Raw genomic sequence first — 20,771 nt, 5'->3', positions numbered from 1 at the left:
AAAATATAAAAAATCATGTCACATATGTGCATGTGTGCGTATTTTCACAGCGTTTAAGTATAATACAGACACTGGAAGAGGTAACAGTAAGATCTGGTAAAGGAGGTGGAGGAAACTGCACTGCAAAAAAGGAAAATAAAAGACAAAATTTACTGCAGGCATTGCTCTTTTTTTCCATATAAAGTTGAGTGAACAAGTGAACAAACGAACAGCCCTTTTCATACTTAGAATAAGCCTTCATCCCACACAGCTGTTGGAGGGGAAATATGAACTAAGTTCCATCAAGATAAGCCTTATACTGAATTCCAAACAAGGTTCAATTTTTTTTTTTTTTTTGAGGGGGTGGTTGGTGGTGGGAGTGGGGTGGAGGGGAAGAACAGGATGTTTATGATGTTTCTATTATATGACTGTTGCAGGGACCAGAATTTAATTTTTGTAGGTCTGCATTGCAGATGCGTTTACTTCCCATATTGTAAGCCTTGGAGATGCAGAGCTCCAAAGACTACAAAGATGTGACATGCATTGTTGTTTTTTTTTGTTTGCAGATATCTCAATAAGCTTGCTCTCCTTACTTGTCACAGCCTGTGGTCTTGCTCTGTTTGGTGTCTCTCTATTCGTATCCTGGAAGCTTTGTTGGATTCCTTGGCGAGAGCGTGGTCTGCCATTTGGGAACAAAGACAACAAACAAGAAACACTGAACTACACAGATACAGAGACCAATGACCATGACTACAGCGAGGATTATCTGGGTCAGCCTACAGCCTATCCGGAGTCCTCCATGAAGATCAGCCACACCTCCCCTGATATTCCGTTAGATGCTCAGGCGGGAACGAAGGAGAACTGTGTACACAATGTGCGAATGCATCGTCAGATCACTGAACCAACCTCTTCTGCTCGGTCAGTAACTCCAGTTTCTGTCTGATATTAATGAATACAGATGCAGTCAAAAGAGCACAGCTTGATTATCCAGTGCCCTGATCTATTAAAAATGCATAATTTCCTTGCCACATTCTTTAAAAAAAAACCAACCAAAACCACACACAAGTTATTCTTTGAGGTGTGCAAAACAGCATCACAGTGCTATTCCACTCTTCGATCAACTGCTGTCTCATTTGTGCCTCTCCCTCAGGAGCTGGACAAGACAAAGCACTGTGTGTCCCTTAAAGCACCAGAACAGCCTAGATTTAGCTTGTAAAGCATATTAATTTGCACTTAGCACTGATGCTGAACACTCACTGATATCTCCTCAAAGATTTTTAAAACAGCCAAAGAAGAAAAGTAGGGCAAGCTAATGAAACACTTGCAAGAGTTAGGAAATAGAATTAAAAATCATAGATTTTAGCCACAATCATGACTGTGGGGGGAAAAGTGACTGAACAAGAGTTAGCAAGGTCTCCAGGGGAACTGGAGAACCAGTACAGGGGGGAAGAGGAAAGAGGGAGATGAGAGTATGTGCAGGGGCAGGTGATAAAAGAATTATGTTTCACACAGTAAGAAAAAGGATCAGCATGTGAAAAGCCAGTAAATTTCTGAGTCAAAGCAGATTCAGCTGGAGAAGGTATACAGCACCAGTCCAATTGCTCTTTGCTAGCCTTCTTTCTGGCCATGCGGGAGAACAAGTTTTGCCTGCAGGCACACCTGAACATGGGTAAGATGACAGCAGCTAGCAGCCAGTTCAGTAATAACCAGTTGTGCAAAGCATATCTTAGAAAAAATTTGAGGTCCCTGGAACATTATTAATACTATGCAGCAAAATCTCCAGGTGCCCTTCCTCTGTAGATTAGCATAAAAATGTCTTGGGCTTAGATTGTTGTAGGAATTTCTGGGGAGTTCAAAGCCATAATTATGGATACCAAAGTATCTGCCCTACCACACACAAGATTGAATTCCAGCCAAGGACTAACAGCCCAGAAGTACAGTACAGGGCTGATGCTGCTGTGTTTTCAAACTGCTGGGAAATAAGCATGTCATGAGATTCATTAACAACAGAAGATTCACATCCGACATCTAACTCCAAGAGCTCTCATGTGTGTCTTCAATATTGTGAAAGTACTGAGTCAGATACAGGCTTTTAGTGCTACAACAAGGCAGCAATTCTGATACTTAATCAAATGATAAATGCATGGTATCACCACTGCATAGCCATCTCACCAGAAGTAGCAGCAATCCTAATCTGTAAAGAACTTGCCTCAGCATCCTGAGTGCATGGACAATGTCTTCTTCCTGTGAATCTCTGCAGATCTTTCTTCTGTCAACTGTTCCCAGTCTGGCTCTCTCTAGCAGGTGTTAGTTACACTGGCTCTCTGTACCCAAGGGCATGGCTTGGCCAGGTCTCACCCCTACCCTGTACCATATGCTGATACAGGTGTTGCTTTTTGCTATTCTTTCATTGCCCCTTACTTTTGCCCAGGTCTTCTCCAAAAGACTCTTTCACCGGTCAGGAGGGGCCCATCTTCCTTGTACTGCATTGTTCATTTGTTCATCTCTGTCTCTGCTGCTTTCTGGCATAACTGGGTAGCCAGCTGTGGCTTTGCTGTGTGGCCAGAGACCAGGCACCTGCCCCCTACTACAATCCCTGCTAAGCTGTCTCTCCAGTGCATTCCTTTTTATTCCTCCCCAGGATATTCTGCACTTCCCACTGCCATGAGAAGCTTAAGGGTTGAACAATTTTTTTTTTTTTTTTTTTTTTTTTGTGACATGATAATATTTTATGATGAAAATTACTAATGGATAGCTATAAAATTACATATTTGTTATGCAAGAAGAGAAAAAATAGGATAGTATATAAGAGGCTGTTTTAAGCATGTGTAAACGCATATTTACAAGGAAGGAATGAACAATGAAAGCAGAGGAACTATTGCTGATTACATTCAACATAAATAGCTTTGGACTAATCCTGTGCGAGAATTTTCCACGTGCTCTTTCTGTGTTCGACCACAGCTCATGGCATGCCAATATACTGAATGATCGCTGCATATGAATAGGACAAAAAAGTTGAATCCAACTCATATAAGATTAGGATTTTACCGAATACAACTTCCACATCCCACTACTCTGACAGGGATGCAAATTTGATTTCTGTTATCATCTCATGAAGTGGAAATTTCAATCACAATAACTGAGTGACTCCAGTTAATAAATTTCAGTGGACTGAAGCTAAAAGCAAATTTCTGTCCTCGGAGTAATAAAACTAAAGTAGCTTTTCAGCCAAAATACCACAGAGCTTATTACATCAGGTATGAGAGAATTGTTGGGGTGGTCAACAAACCATTTCAGACCAGAACAGCTCACTTGTTAATAGAGCAGCTGTAGAGATCAACAAGTAATAAAAATACAGAGATGTCAGGAAGTATCCTCCTTTTTTCCAGCTTTACCTTAGAACCAGAAATCAGTGAGTTCAGCTGGCATAATAGGCCAGATCCTACTGCTGTTTACATAATATAACCCATTTCATAGGCATTAATCCAAAGGATTCAGTTGAAAATGATAACCAATAAGAATAGCTACAGTTCTTAGTCATGTTGCATTATACTTGCCAATAAGGCAGATCCTCTGGATTTGCAATGGCCATGAAATTGCATTTGCCACATACTTCAGCCAGGTTTGGAGAGTGTATACCACTAGCTTAAGACACAGGAACAGAAAATTATGTGGTACTAGCAGTCTAATGCTGAAGGTGAGCTCTCACAACTGTTGGGTACCATGCTTTATCACTTTATGCAAGTAAAGCTGTGCACAGATTATTATCATCTCCAACACAATCTGTTTCAATTCTTTCATTTTCACCTAAGGCATAACTCAATCCGAAGACAGCTCAACCTCTCCAATCCGGACTTCAACATCCAGCAAGTTCAGAAACAGGAGCAACTGACAGGAATTGGCCGCATTAAGCCAGAGCTATATAAACAAAGATCAGTGGACACAGATGATGGCCGGAGGAGTAACAGCAAGGCATGTGGAAAACTGAACTTTATTCTGAAATACGATTGTGATTTAGAGCAGCTGATAGTGAAGATACACAAGGCCATCAACCTGCCAGCAAAGGACTTCTCTGGAACTTCAGATCCATACGTGAAGATATATCTGCTTCCTGATAGGAAAACAAAACACCAGACTAAAGTGCACAGAAAGACCCTAAATCCAGTATTTGATGAAGTTTTTTTATTTACTGTCCCATACAATGATCTCAACACAAGGAAACTCCATTTCTCTGTGTATGACTTTGACAGATTCTCCAGGCATGACTTGATTGGCCAAGTGATAGTGGATAATTTTTTAGATTTGGCAGATTTTCCCAGGGAATGTAATATTTGGAAGGATATTGAATATGTCACCAATGTAAGTATTACAATTTTTCTTTTTGAAATCTTTTTGTTTCTGATTTTTTTTAACCTGATTGTAACTGAAATTGTCTGATAGATTTATGAAGGAAAATACTCTATTTTCTCTCTTTCTCAAGCTTTGACCTTAATCCAAGGAAATGAACAGTACATTTTCAGTCCTCATTTCTCATTCTTTGGATATATTAAAGAATGTCTTATGTAGGAGATCATGGTTTAGTCATTGCCCTACTGATAGGGTAGAAAAACTGGAGAATGTTTTTCTCTTAAACTTACTTAATCTAAAATTTACTTAAGGAAATACTACTTTTCTTATTTTGCCTGTCTTTCTGTGTTTTGCATGATTTGCATGACCTTCAGTCCTTCAAAAGACTGTATTCTTATAAAGTGAGCTAACACTACATCTATAATTTAGGCAAACAGAAGTTTGACAATGCTGTTCCATGAAAGCAATGAAACACACTGAATTGGTTTAACTCTTTGTTTGTCATCACTTTTGTTACATAGGGAAACGGGAATCTTACAAAATAATTCTACATTTCTGTTATCCCAAAGTCTCTGGTATCAAATTCTATGCAGGGATCCAATTAGTGATTAGGTACAAAATCACAAAAATTAGTTTTGGTAAAGAAAGAGCTTTTTTCTCAAAGCATAACACAACCTTCTTGTAATGCTATTAGAATTTAATCACGCGCATCCTATGGAGAACAGACCTTCAATGAGAATGATACATGACAGAAATCCACAAAGGTGAGATACTAGTGCCAAGAGTCAGAAAATATTTCATTTGCTATGTCAAACCATACTCAAATGGAGTACACATTTTAGATGAAATAAACAAAACATTACTAACAGTAAGATCAAAGTGTAAGTTTGTTAGACTTCAGGAAAGCATTTAAGTGTATGCTTAGCTGAGTGTAAGAAGCCATTGAAAAGTAAAGGATGTTCTGAGACAAATACTTTCCTGAATGCAGATCTTCATCTTATACTTTTGTGGTCTGGTAGCATGTCCACGTTACAGACCAAACTGATTCCTTTGTTTTGATTGGAATTTCTTTTTGAACATTGTCCTTGTTCTAAGGTGATTTCTCAGTGTTCTTAGTGTTACCTATACATGTGTAGAACGTGCTTGTGCACCCGCTGCACAATCTCCTTCCACACTAGAACTGACTGCAGCAGCAGCAATAGCAGTTCCCTCACTCAAGGTACAAGCAGGATGATGGACACTCAGTGTCAAAGGAAGATGAACCTGGTTTATGTTAGAAAAAGTTATTACTTTTCAACTGCAAGGGAAAAGTAAGAATCTGACAGAGCAGATGACAGTCATTCCAAGTGAAAGCCTGCCTTCATGCAACATTAAGTGTCCCAAGTTCAACTTTTCAGTTTTACAATCAACTGAAAATTGAATGCACATGCACACCGGAATTACTTTGATATGTACCAGTCCTTTTTCTATGCTTTAATTCTGGCAAAAAATGGACTCTGATATTTTCTTTCTAATCATTTCCCCTTCCAAATTTCAAAAGTGATGCAGCAGATAGTTTGTATTCAGATGTTCTGTTATCTCTGAAATTAAATTCAGGACTGAAACATGAGTCATTCATTAACACCTACTAATATTAATTCCTGTGTGAAGTGTAAGTTTGTTTATCCAAACAGAACACATGACCTGCCATATACACTTGTCACCCAGTTTTCAGCTAACGGAGACCTTATCAAAGCAAATGAATAATAAGACATAAGACACACAATCCAATTTTGGCTAATGTGAGTTCTGAGATAAGAGTATCAGATAAATGAAAGTGTGGAGTACTCAGCTTACTAATTAACGTTTCCAAAATTTCAAAGGTTAGAACTTACTCCATAAAGTTATAAGAAACCCTCAAAGCATCATTTAAGAAGCCAAGTTTCAGCACATTTCCTTGCCTGAGTAGCCTAGGTATCTCACAGACCGACAGCAGAACATGAATCCTATGAGCTACTCGGTGAAGCTGCTGAAGTGAATACTCCTGTGGCTGCACTCCAAACCAGGCCAGCAGGCAGTATTAGTGAATCTCTGAAATAAATGTTAGCAAAGTTTTGAGCAGCACTGGGCAGTTTATGGTTGCAAACAAACTGTATTGGCTGTAGGAAATTTTCACTCATTTTATCTTTGAATGTCCTGTTGTTTCAAATAGTAATAATTACAAAACAGACAAATGCTGGGCACACTTATGAAGGAAATTCACTCAATGCAGATCAACAAAGAGTGCAGCCACGAGGGATAAACATACTAGAAAAAGGGAAGTTCCACACAACTACACATGACAAGTTTGTCATACTTCTGAAGAGTACATTCATTTTAATTCCTTGTGCATCTTATTATGCTGTATAACCAGTGATCCCAAAGGCCGTTATTTTACATTCTCCATTTTATTATGTTCTAATCCAATTTGACACACTAATATAAAAGAATGTATTAAATCCTTCTCTGCCCAGAAAAATGGAAAATGGCCTATTTCAAGTGAGCACTGCAGATTATGCCTGAAATGTCAGCTTTACTGCAAACAATGCCGTTAAATAGACCTATTATGCTATGTGCTTTCTTCTGTTTTCTAATAACACTGGAAGATTTTTTTTATTCAAAACCAACGATTTTGATTCTTTGGACAATAACATCTGCTCCTATCCCAGAGTTTGAAAGTATTTCATAACACAGACGGGTGTCAGCATAAAAAATTTCTACACACTCAAAAGCAATCTGCCTCCAAACACAAATCTCCAATATCAAAATTGTTGTTCTTCTAATCCCAGGTCCTCTGAGCATAAAATCTCTGTCCTGTAACACTGACACTTTTTCCAACCAGAAAAAAAGCAGCAGTGGGCTGTTTAATGGAAGAAATAATTAAGTGGATCAACTTTAGATGAACATGAAATGAACTAGATAAGCTTTTTGTATATCTACCAGACAGATTACACTGGTTTCTGGCTCATCAGGAAAGAAAGATGCTTTTTATTTTTAGGATGGGTTTCAGTAGTTGGTACGATTTATTTTGTAGCCTCTAAAACACATTCAGGGTTTGGGGTGGGGTTTTTTGAGTTGTTTTTTTCAATGTTTATAGACTGATAGTATGTTCTGAAGAGAAAAGGGATGTTAATATTTCCTTGGTTGACATCTTCAGACTCAGATCAGGCAAAAATGCATGGCTTTGTCACAAAGTAAGATAAACAACTGTGAAGGACCTGAAGCTGTCCATTAGTCCATTTCAGATAAAAGAGAATTTTTCCTTTCAGAAGGTGCTACATATCCACTTGCACAACTTGCTGGGCACCCAGAAAGGAAAATCTTTTCTCAAGAACTGCTTGTTAAATATCACCAGGCAGCTGTAGAGCATGGAGAAGGATTTCTGTGAACTGGAAATCTAGCTCTGGTTCATACTGGCTGTTTGGATTCTCAAAATGCTTGGCCTTTGTCACTTGCTAAGCAGCTGATCTTTCTAGACAAGAGGAGTATTTAAAAGTGGCCTCCCCTTAGAGCAGAGGAATAATTGGATTAAGAAAGAACAATGTAAATTTCTATTCTTAGCTGGGCCAGCATTTCCAAAATGACTACTCATTTTCAGAGGCAAATTTGTGACTTTGGTCTTATAGTATTTATAGCTTTTGACACTGATGCTATCTTTTCAGTTGTCAGATATAGTTATACTTGTGATCTAGGCATGGTAGAATGAAAACTGTTTTTTTTTCAGAATGTCTAAGTTTATATATACACTTAAAAAAAAAAAATTGTACTCATAACACCCTATTCACACCTTTCTCTCATCTCACTCTGAGGCTGAACATCCCAGACTAACCGTTTTTGTGAATCTTTCTAGACCATTCTTTTCTCAAAGGATATTAACAAGGTTTCCTGTGATTATGCACCTAATATTCTACAAATTGTAGCAGTATATTGACTGTTAGCATTTATCCTTATCTTGTGGTTCCTTTGAGACTCTGCTGTATCCACCTCCTGTGAAGGTGTGAAGTAAACTGAAACTCTGAAAAAGGTAAAGCTGTTGGTCAGATCCAAACCATGGTTTATTCTTTATCTGCAAACAATCAGAGTACTAGAAAGGATTCAAAAGTTGTTTTGAAAATTGCTGTGTTGAAGTACTTCTACTTTTGTTTCTAGCTAAGCATTGAAGAGTGTAGCACCATCCCCAAAGTTAAAAACCAGTATATCAGGATACAAAAGGAAAGTGAAAATATAGAAGAAAGATATTTCTGAAAGAAAGACAGAAGAGATTACAGAAAGAAAACCTTTCTGTATGTAGGTAATACATACAGAATTTGAGAAGTAACATGTCACAGACTTTATAGAATGTATATGGGTCACTGAAAATCCAAAAGATAGTTCTGGATAGCTCAAAGTTATAAAGAAACACAAGCTCTATATCAAGTTGCTTGACATATAGAAAGAGCTAGCATATGCTAAAAGTTGCCAACCCAAGAAATTGATTGCACCTGTTTTTAAGAATCTTCAAGCTCTTTTAGGGCATATGTAGTGGTCAAGAATACAAGTGTGTCAGAAAATGCTGATTTGCTTTTGCACAGATCCAGTAAACAAAACTGTATCGAACGAATTTAAGTTGCATGTTGGTATACATGCTAGTGTTTTCACAAAGAAACAGCTAAAAAGTAGGATGGTTATAAAAATTGAAATTCTGCATTCTAGAAATGCTAACTGTTCTCAAGTTTGCCCAAGAAAGATTTCATAATTTGTATTTTTAGGCATTTATGTTGTATAACTGAGATGCAACTGGAATCATAACATCACCAGAAGGAAGTTTCAAGTTCCCTGTTTCAGGGATGTTAATGCCAACCACAGTATGTGTGGAAGAGAGACAAAAAGAGACTAAATTATTTCAGTCAGTTGTTTATGGAATGCATAATAAAAATCTAAAATTTTGAAAAATGACTAAACCTACCAGATTTTTTGCAGTTCAAAACTATTCTGTCCTCAAACTGAAAAACACTTCCTTACAGGTTGCATTGCTCAGGACCATTCTTGCTAAAAGGCTGTGAGCATTTTAATGTGTGCCAAACACACATGCATAGGTACAGGTCATAATCCTTAGGGTTTACACCCTCAAAACTTGAGAAAATTAAATCTTGTGCTTTGAAAGAAGTAGGTAAATACTTTTTCTAATTCATGGACAGTGGAACAGACTCACACAAAAAGGATGTGACTTGCTCCAGACATGACACTACTTAACAGCAGAAATGAGACTGGGTCCAGAATCTGCAGATGCCTGGCACCAGCCTTAATCCACTCTATATAGCACTGCTCATCTTCTTTGACAGTGTACAGATACTGTAGCTGGCAGTAAGTCAACTAAGTCCACCTACTCCAATTTTAAAAAATGTTTAGCTTGTCAAGATGTTTTAGCTAGTATTTCTAAAATTCCTGTTCTGGCAAGTTCCTGGGTTTAGAAAAGTGATGGCATTGAGTGAGATCTCAGAAAAGCATCTAAAATGTTTACAATTGTTAACAAAAATTTCTGAGTCAACAGTTTGAGAAGGAACAGAAACAAACCAAATCCCTGGCTTTATGTATGAATTCAAATCCAAACCATCAATGTGAAGTGCCATGTCTACTTTTAGGACTGTAGCAGTAAATGGGAAACATTAGCTGATTTATTTTTCTTTTCCTCGTAGTACAGAAATATCCAGTATTAATCTGGTGTTCCATTTGTTTAAAATGAGTAGGCTTTGGCATCAGGGAGGCAATCAAATGCAAGTCTTTCTAGAAAAGATAGATTTGCAAACCCATGTGTCTTGCCCACATTAAAGCATGCCAAAAGCTTAAGGAGCAACAACAATTATTTCATGGCTAGACACATTAAGGTAGTAAATACAAGAGGTAAGATTCACTTCACTTAAATTTTAGAGTAATTTCAAAAAAATCACAACTCCACAACCAAACCCAGAAGTACTGAGAAAAATATCGAAAGCATGATTGCTGTCAAGAGGCAGGTCAGTGAATATTCATCTTCTCCTAAGTCACAAAGGTCACTCTGTTTTGTTATTTTTCTGACTGTTCTTAATGAAATGTACAGAAAAAATGGAAGTCCATGTGTAATGAACCATTTCTTAGTCAAAAGATGCTGAAAAGTCATAGATCTTTAGTTCTTCAGATTTCTACGATCGCCACATAAGGAAGCAAAAGAGATTAATAAGCCTTCAGCATCAGCTCAACAGATATAGTAGTCTTCGTACAGTGGAGGACAAGCTGTAGCCAGTGTTTTTCCTACAGTTTTACATTTTTTAATAACCATGTACTTAAATGGGTTCATTTTCAAAACAAGGCTTTTCCTTTTGACTTCTTGTGTTTTCTTTTTTAATCTAATGATTTTGCTAATTACTTTGTAGGAGAAGGTTTGTCAGAAATTAAATACATCTAAACGATTAGGAGACAGCACTCAGCGTGGCTACACAAAGGACAGATACAGTTATGTACAATTTTATAAGATAGAGATAAAATGTTGACATATGTTTTCAGAAAACTTAAAGACAGCAGATGCCTAATTCTCTTTGGAGCAACTGGGTATACAGAATAATATTCAATAAAACTTGGGGTGGTGTCTGAAGTAAAGAAAAGTTAAATGCCTTGAAGAGCAATGGTTTGAGGTGCAGCTAGGCTGGTCCTGAGTTAGTGGTACAAGCACCCCAAGCTTGTCTCTAAAAATCATGGTGATTATTCCGTGCAAGTGCCCCACAGGCATGGTCAGAAACAGGATGAATCGTGCAGTATCACTGAAGCCTCAGCTAACATTTATTGGAGTTTTGGGGTTAGTTTAAGAAGATGGTAATTCAGAGACCTGTGTATTTGTCTATGTACCACTTGAAGTTCACAGAACCCAGAAGTATGGACATCAGAGTTTCCAAGTAAGCTTTTTCAGTCTACAAAAAACATACAAACAAACAAACAAAAACAAAGTCAAAAATAAAGCAGACAAACTTCAGTTAAAGAATTTTAAGGATTTTTTTTTTTTTTAAAGTATTATGAGTAGACTGAAATTTTAGAATAAGATGTTTTGATTTCTTATTTGGAATGCACTTCTATTGCAACATTTTTAAAAATTCTGAAAGTTGAAATGGGAACAAAACTTCCTGTTTTTTATCAGAATAAAATGTTCCAAGTCAAGTGAGGGATATTATGCTTCAAAACGGAATAAAATCCTGGTTTCCACACTGGTTCTTCCCCTGCTCATCAATGCTGCATATTCTTGAGCTCTCTATTTTGTCTTTGTACCATACATGTTTCCCTGGTGTGACAGCCCCAGAACAGCAATAGTGAATGAAGAACATTTTCCTCGACACATTAGCTGCACGCTAAAAAATGTTAGACCCAATCCTAAATTCCTGGTTTTCCAGCTTAGTGGAAGAGTCTGTAACGGTCCCTGTTCTACAAATCCCCCTTCTCCTTTCCTCTCATCTTCCTCTGCCAAGTCTCTTTTTCCCAGAAAACTCTCTCTAAACAAGGCTTTTGGAGATAGCCTTCAGTGAAACAGCCCACAATAGCATACAGACTGCACACAAAGCAAAACCAAAATGTCATCCTAGTCAGGCAACCCTGTCCTTTGATTGTATCATCCAAAATCATTAGTGGAGTTGAAAACAAAAACACAAAAATGCTCTAGTATATTACAATTCATAGGCAGCCATTCCTCAAAGTTGAGCAAAGAGCACTTGCACAGCGTTAAGGCTAAAATAGCTGTATTAAGGTGATCTTGGCTGTAACCATTCCGCACATAATTCAAGATTAGACTGTGCCTTTTTTCTACATTGTTATATAACTTTCAATTTAAACATGTATTTAGCCAGGCAGGGGGAAAAAAATCACTTCAAACATGCATTTAATTATTGAACAGTTTTAGGAATGCTTACTTTGTTTTTCTAGAAGAGGTCACAGAGGGCATTTCAATAGCTTATGGATTCATCAAAATTTCTGAAAAATCCTACTTTTTAAATTTAGTTTCAATATTTGGAGCCAAACTTGAAAGTATTCTTCCCTCTGAACATACTGTGCTTGTGTGAAAAGCCTCAAGCCATTTTTAGTCTTTAATCCCCACAAGATATCACAGCCATCAGGCATCTTTCTCCACCAAACGGGGTATTTCAGAGTTTTACAGTTTTCCTCTGTGTACAGTCTGTTTACCCAGTTCTCATGTTATTTTCTCATGGTCTCATATTTAAGCAGTAAGTGCACTTTTTTGTTATTGTGTGTTCTTTACTTAGGGATTCACTGTAACTATGCTCTGAACTCTTACCAAGACGTACTGGATATTTGTGCAGGGGATAGCCTAGCTACTTGGGAAGCACCTCCTGCACACCATACCTGACTGTTTAACACAACCTCAAATGTGTCCTTGCTGGGGTCAGCCTTGACTTCATCTTTTCTAGTACATCCGTGCCCCAGGTAAACAGAAAAGAAAGTGCCGCTATATACAGGCTTTTCTCCTTACCAAAAGATTTGTCTGTCCCCTTTCAAACTCTTGTTAGAGGATGTAACCTGTCTCACACTAACCATTCAGGATTCCAAGATCTTTCCAGAGTCCTGTTGCAGAGGACAAAACCTTGTCTGTACAGAAGGAAGGCATTACTGGATCATAATTGTAGGTAGTGCTTAGGAAGCACAGTTTTTATGCTTACAGGCTAAATTATAGCGCTTGCCAAAATCAAGATAAGGCTGTATCATTTGCTAAATAATTACATGAGGGTTCTCTCCAGACCTCCTCCCCCCTGCCTTTTTGTGTGTGTGTGTAAACACTAGAAGTCGCAGCTGAAGTTTCAGCTGACTGGTGAAGAAGTTCCCACAATATGTCTTATATATGTATCTATAGCTTTTTTAGCTTTTCTCCTAGTCTAGCAGAATCTTAGCAGCTAATCTTATAGTCTGAAAGAAATAAAAGATGAAACAACTGAACAGACATAAATGATAGTCGCAACTTTTAAAGACAATATATTTTGCTAAGATTTGGTTATATGATCAACAAGTATAATTCCAGATATTGTAGAGGCCCTAATTGTCCCTGAGAGGCCTCAGAGATGTATGTGGCAGCTTCTCTATTCAATCCCCAGCCCTTCAGAGCATGAGGGCCACTTCCAAGGCTCTGTAGTGAACTCAGATTATCACAGAAAGATACATAGCTATGTTTTTCCATTATATCACTTTGTTAAAAATATATTACTTGGAAGCCAAGCTATCCAAGGGAAGAGGGAGAGAAAGACATCACTCTCTTATTGTAAGTGTCTTTCTGAGAGTAGAGCTAACAAAACAATGGCAAAACTGCAGACCTATAACCTGACTAAAAGTTTTTCATTAAGATTTATCAGTTCCAAGTTTGCTACCTTTTTACAGCAGAGATCTTAATTTTAACTCGCTATTTTATTTAATCTCTCCTCATACATACACATTTCTCTAAACATTCAGAAAGATATATGTGTATCAGGAACAATGTATAAAGTATAGTGTTTCATGAAAAAATCCATGATTAAATGACAAACACATGTAAACCTCCGCATTCTGCACTGGTCTTCCCAAACACTGAAAGGCAATTTGCAACGTGCATTCAAATTCTAGAATTATGGATATAATAACTTCTGTAATTAGTCTTGCTGAACTCACTGGATGTATTCACAGAGGTAAATGAAGCATACAGTCATCTGCAGTGTCTGAGCTTTCCTATGGCTTCCTAGCAGAGAATTGGAATGAATATTTCACAGAATGTACTTTGGTGACATGACGGGCTCAAATGACAAGATGGTATTAGCTACATCTGTGGTATCATGGCATTTGAGATTTGTATGGCTACATGTTACTGGCACTTCATTGCTTGGTTAAACACCTTGCTCTATTTACTCAAGAAAACAGTAGTCACAAGCTACAGCTTACCTTATTGAGTGCTTAACATTCACTACTCCTTTCATCACACAAATTCAAAATTAAAGCTACATACACCATCTGGAAGAAGATTTCCGACTAGTAATGGCATCTTGCTTGTGAAGGGTAGGGAAGCAAAAAACAACTGACAGCTGGAGGTTTTCACAGCTAATTATATGAACTATTGGGATAAAATTCCCCACTCATTCTTGGGTCAAATCTGGCATCTTAAAAATAGCAGTTTATCACAACATCAGAAAACATAACCTTGCTTGCCCGGCAACCAATTTCTAACAGCCACAGTACAAGTGGCTGAAATCCACCGCTCCTCCTACCTAAAATTTACTTTTCTCTTTCCTGCAGTAAAATTATTTTTAAAGTAGCAGTGAATAGGAGATTAGCAATATCATCCAATACTTAATATTTTCTATTCATATAGAAGCTGCTACCCAAACACTCTGAAAGTTTACATGGAAGAGCAAAAGAACAATTCTCCATACTGTATTTTGTATATTTGTTTTCAGTTTTCACAGAACTCTTTGTGTGTTTTCTTTTTAAAAGCATACTGGGGTTTTATAAATATTTTTAAAAGCCAGCTGTGGTTTAATCAACCATCTGATCTATATTACAATAACTCCTCTAAGCAACCCCAACAATAAAATAAAAATGTATGCAATAAAGCAAAGAAACGCGAACAAAAAAGATAGGAAGAAAACAGCAGACTTTGGTTTCAAGCCCCCTAGAGAATTATTTATGATCATCAGGAAGAAAGGAATTACTTTAAAATAATGAAAACCTTTCAATGTCTGCACTCCACTGAGCACAGAATCTTACAGTAAATGCTAATCCAACAATAAACTTCACCACTGGGACCACAACATTTTATGCAGGTAGAAATGAGTAGTACTCAGGATAAGATCATGACTACTGTAAAGTCAGGGAAAGAATTCCCATTGAAGCTCAGATTTCATGCATATCCTCCTGCTATAGTTTGGATATATTGTCTTGTAAACAATACAAAAAGCCACATGAGATAATGTAAACAAATAACTGGAGATGTACACAGAAAATTCACTAGAACAGCAGAACAAGCAAATCACCATCCTTTCATTACTCTCTGCAATATAAATACATGACAATGACCTGCTCAACAAAGATTTGAATCTTCTCCTCCTTCCCCAAAATCTGATGGCTAAAATATGTGTGAGCTGTCAAATTTAGGCCTGGAGAAAGCAAGATAGATTTTTTTCCAACAGAAATGACCTGAGTTCTACATCCACATCTTCAACTTTTGACTGGATGTAGCAGTCCAAATAGAAAACAGAATAGATTATTTTCCCTCGAGGTTTCTGCAGTGAGCATCCCTATTTAGTCAGGACCTATTCCTTCCAGTAGCTCTGCAGCATTTCTCATTTGCCAGCTCCTTTTCCAAATTCTTTGCTTTATTCAGTATATAAAGTGTCAACGTTTTTGGGAAAGCCACAAGAAACATTTCATTCAATACAAAACTTTTATTATAAAACAACATATAAAAAGCTTTTCATCCTATCTATAACTGTAGTTTTTGAACAAAATATAGATATTTTTTAAAAACAAAGCAGAAGATATAACAGTAGATGCTCATTCTCTTCACAGCCATGGAGCCACTCTCTTTTTCTCAAAAATCATTTATTTCAGGAAACTTTCCGTGCTAAAGCAGCACATACAAAAAATGATACTAACCTTCATTTCAGACAGACTTGTTTCAAAAACTGAGTCAGGATGGTCAAAGATAACTACACAGAATTCTTTCAAAAACCATACTTTCTTCCAAAAAAATTAAAGTCAGGCCCTTTTAAGGTATCAAACTGAGTACCCTAAATCACTGACCATTGTCTATGTAACAAAGACTTCTAAAGTGAAACCATTTATACCAAGTCAACTCACAACTTTGATTTCCTTACAAAACTGTAAAATTATTTAAATTATAAGCAACTAAACCAAAAATTTGAGAAGGCATCTAAGTGACTGTGAGATCCTGTTTACTAAATCACTCACAGACTTCCTAAAAACGCTACATTTTTTTCCTATCCATAGGCTAGTATGTACTTAATAATACTATTTATTCTGAACATTAAAAAAAAACAGGTAACAGTCTGGGCAGTGCAACAGACTCACCTCACACAAATGGACATGAGGAGGAGAGCAAAACAAGCCACAGAAGAAAATAATTTTTCTCTCTAGTTACATTTCTCATGTAGCATGTGTAAAGTAAAACAAGTTAGAAGAAAATCCTTCTAAGAGGAGGAAGTTCTATTGACTCACTTTTATGGACTTAAAGCACTAAAGCACTTCTATATTTAGTGCTCTTTTTAATCTGACACCTTACACTACCCTCTGTGCATTCTTTAAAAGCGAAAACACACTCACTAAAGTGGTCTTAAAATTGTCTGCAGTACACGTCTAAATATAATAGGGAGGCACGAGCATATCTGATAGAGAACAAGTATTACAGAAAAAGAACTGTTATCACACTTTACAAAATCACATCTTCTCCTGCTCATGCTGTAGCCACCTGGATGAGAAAACTTGATTTCAGAGTCTGCATTTTCTAAACTGGATTTCTGTCTTCTTCCTTACCATTCCTTCAGCTCCTCACAGTCTTTAGTTTTATTTTAAAACTGTTTTCTTCTGTACAGCTCCTAAGTAGATGTAGTACTGGATTGGTACACTTCCTACCAGCTTCAAGATTAAAATATTCTATTTAATTGCAAGGTAGGTGAAAGATACACAGCAACAGCATAAATTCGTGTTCACCAGATCCGCATAGCCTAAGTGTCCTAATGGCAATAGTCCAGAACTGTCTCCAAAGAAAAGAAGGTAGCTGGATTTGCATGAGCTTTTGGGCAGCATCAGCAATTAAGATACTGAGAAACACTGAAATGTTCCTGGCATTGCCTAAAAGAAGTGGTAAAAGTAACCCCCTGTTGCTAGATCACCACAGATTCCATGGCATTGATCCAGGAGGTGAGTCAGGGAGGTTTGCCCTGAGAGCGTTTTACAGTTGGCAAACTTGACATAGCGGTCTGTTACAAAATCATAAGTAGCATCCCTGGGAAGAAACAAAGAGCCTCCCTTCTCTTTCATGTTTCCCTACCACCCCTAAAAAAGAATCACCAAGCCGCCAACTTCTCTCCTGATTCAAATGTGAAGTTTTCTTTGTAGCATGGTTTGAGAAATAAAGGATGAAAGCAGTCCTCGTTTTCATGCTTCTGGAGTGACACTGTCTTGTTATCATTAATTTCATTGTCATTCTCATTCTTCTTTCTTCCCTGTATTATTTTCGTTCCTTTTGTATTTGAATAGCAAAGAGATTCTAATGTATGAAATGAGACAATTTTGCAGTATTGAAGGTTTAGGGGGATTGTCTATTTTGACATATTTCATGTATGGCTTTTGTAGGATTAACCTTAGTGTCCATGATTATATTCTTCCCCTTAACTTCCAATTAAAATGGAATTGCTGTGCAAGGACAATCAAAGCAGTACAACTGCATACCTTTTAACAGAATATTGCTTGCAGTGAAGTAGTCTCTTTACCTTGGTTGCTTTGCTTTGAAATTTGCAGTGATTTTCTTTTCTATGTGACCCATTTAAATAAATTACTAAGAAGTAAACAAAACTTCTATGGAAATTGCTTTTATATTGTTAAAAGTGGGTAATTTTGTAGCAAAGTGTTACTGGTAAAATACATGTTATGAAATTTAGTTGTGCTTTCAGTCTAATGGAAGGTTACATGGAATGCTCTCAGACATGTTTTTAAGCCATAATGATCCCTTTGCACCATTTTTCTTATATTGATAATTTCTGTGGATGGTGCATTTGAGTCTGGCAGGGCACCAGTGTTATTGTTTATACAGGTGACAGATCACAAGCCAGGTTTTTGTATTTAGTTGCACCACGTAATAGTAACTAAACCCATTTCAAAGGTAACAGTATTTGAACATCGGGGAGCTCTAGAAAAAAAGCTACTTTTTACTAGAAAAAAACATGAAGTATTATCAGCGGTTCCTGACCTGAGTGGGTTGCATGACAGGACACAACAGAATTGGCTCTAGAGGAACAAAACACATGGAGAAACATCAGCAGAAAGATACTTGATCCATGGCTTTAAAATCACAAGAAAACCCAGGAAAGGTACCTATTTGAAAGAAACAATAACTTTAATCTAAATCATGATGAAAAAAGTCTCTGTGTAACTCATACAAAAAGAAAAAAAAAAAGAAAAAAGAAGGAAAAGAAAAAAAGGAGAAATAGATTCATAAAGCCATGCTTCTCTCCCCACCTGCTAAATGGGCACTGAACTTAAAGGGAGCTGCACATAGAAAGCATTTCTTTTGAAAAGTCTGCCTTAGGTATACCTTATTAACAGAGGTAATAATTATTTTATTACTTTTTAGTGGGGTGTGAAGCCAAAAAGGATCCAAAAGAGAAAGAAAGAGAAAGGACACACCAGGGACATCATTGAACTTGGATTTGATTTCCAGATATCACAAGAATTTTTAAATAATTAGACAGAGTTTGGATTAATGGCAATACACAGTTCACTAATAGTTATTTTACTGGTTGGCAAAAGAAGCCCATTATATTCAAGCGGTCAAAATCTAGGGCCAAACAAAGCACATGTGTATTCATTACACTAGAGCCCTGATCAGAAGGATCCCCTCCCGGCCTCCTCAGGGCACAAACACAGGTACACATATACCAGCCCACCATATCTTCTCTACTGAAATTAGACCTGGGATGGAATTACAGAGCACATGGCAAAATCCAACAAGAGATAATCTGATTTGGAAGAAAAAATAATTAAAAATTCCAGAGAAAAGCTCTGGAATGGCAAGAAAGGCATGCTACTGCAACATAGAATTTGACATTAGCTTTCTATTTTTCAAGCACACTGTACTATTTTGACCATCCTCTTTCATATCAACTTCAAACCCAAAACTGTAAAGCAAACTTTTATTTAGGTTAAAAGTAGATTCAGATTTATAAAAAATGGCCTTTCTTTATTACTCATTTTTCATGCTATGCTAAGCCTGAGTAGCAAGGAAGTCAGCACAGAAGACCTGAGTATAATGAACATGTCCACAAAACACTACAGGTGCTTACACAGACTGAAAAAAACATTTCTTTTTTTTCCCCCCTGATACTATGACTCTCTCCATCTTTTTTCAGCACTATCCAGGTACTTAGTTTCTCTCATTTTTCCGAATGATGTGCTCAGAATGCATGATATAAAGGGCCTGTGCTTTACACAACACAAAATGCCTTCACTGAGAATGCCACTCAGTGCTAAGCAAAGGCGAGGGACTGCTAGAGGGCCCAAATTTTTAATATCATCGAGCTGCAGCACCATGTCTATATCAGCTTTTTTTAAAAATACAGTATGGCCACACTGCGAGAGGCTTTATCCGTAACTCGGGCTATGTCAGCAGGGCAGAAGGGCTGGCTGCTCACCATCCAGGTCCCACCCAGCCAGGCAGCCCAGGTGGCAGCCCTGGGCATCAGCCAGCTCCCCAGGCCAGGCCGAGCCAGGCTGGGCCCTGGGCCCATGGGAAGGCCTGGCACAGTGGGGCCCATGGCTGGGCCTGGCACAGTGGGGCCTGTGGGTGGGCCTGGCACAGCGGCGCCCATGGCTGGTCCTGGCACAGAGGGGCATGTGGGTGGGCCTGGCACAGCGGCGCCCATGGCTGGTCCTGGCACAGAGGGGCATGTGGGTGGGCCTGGCACAGTGGAGGCCAGCACAGCAGGGCCCATGGCCAGGCCTGGCACAGAGCAGCCCGGCACAGCAGGGTCCATGGTTGGGCCTGGCACAGCAGGGCCCAGCACAGCAGGGCCCAGCACAGCAGGGCCCATGGCCAGGCAGGACTGGGCTGTGGGGAGCTACAGACCCACTGGTGTGGCTGAGGCAGCCCCCAGCAGCCCCCGGCTGGGCAGTGCTGTGCTGGAGGGAGGGCCTGGGCCCCGGCAGGGCAGGGGCAGGCCCTGTGGTGGCCAGGGCCAGTAGGGCCTGTTACTGCCCTGGGCCCTGGCACACTGCGTGCTCTCAGTCCCTGTACATGAACAGGTGATTGAGTGGGGTTAGAAGACAGGGTATCTTTTGATATTTTAGTGGAGCTGTAAGGTCACGTGCAGCCATTGTAACTCAAGGTAGAGTGAAAGGCCAATCTATTAATTTGCATAAAGATTAGTTTAAATTGACATTTTCATTTTAACACAGAAGGAAGAAATATTAACAGGCAAGACATTTTGGATTAAAATATTTTGATCAGCTAACTTATTTTTAAAACCAGCTTCCTCTCTTGCATTTTTCTTGGATGTATTTGAGATTTTCATTATTAGTGGGATATAGAGATAATTAAACATTACTTTCAACTTATGTCAGAATGTAAGCAAGAACTTAATGTAAGTTAATGTAAGTATATATATAACTTACAATATATATAACTTAATGTAAGTAACTGGCAAATAATTCATGGTAAAAAT

The 20,771-nt window shown here is 38.1% G+C and overlaps 1 protein-coding gene across 3 annotated transcripts in view; it reads left to right on the top strand.

Annotated features, from left to right (window-relative positions):
• The window catches only part of SYT9 (synaptotagmin 9), a 72,299-nt gene that overhangs the window by 33,038 nt on the left and 18,490 nt on the right, over positions 1–20,771 (top strand). For all 3 annotated transcript variants that reach the window (XM_040609291.1, XM_040609292.1, XM_040609293.1), the window contains exons 2-3: positions 546–897; positions 3,792–4,338. In XM_040609291.1, coding sequence (XP_040465225.1) covers positions 546–897; positions 3,792–4,338 — 899 coding nt within the window. The remainder of the gene's footprint in view (positions 1–545; positions 898–3,791; positions 4,339–20,771) is intronic.

Source organism: Falco naumanni, chromosome 10 (genome assembly GCF_017639655.2).
Source record: "Falco naumanni isolate bFalNau1 chromosome 10, bFalNau1.pat, whole genome shotgun sequence".
In the NCBI taxonomy this organism is placed as follows: domain Eukaryota; kingdom Metazoa; phylum Chordata; class Aves; order Falconiformes; family Falconidae; genus Falco; species Falco naumanni.
Note: the sequence above shows the minus strand (reverse complement) of the source record. Positions and strands in the feature narration are given on the sequence as shown.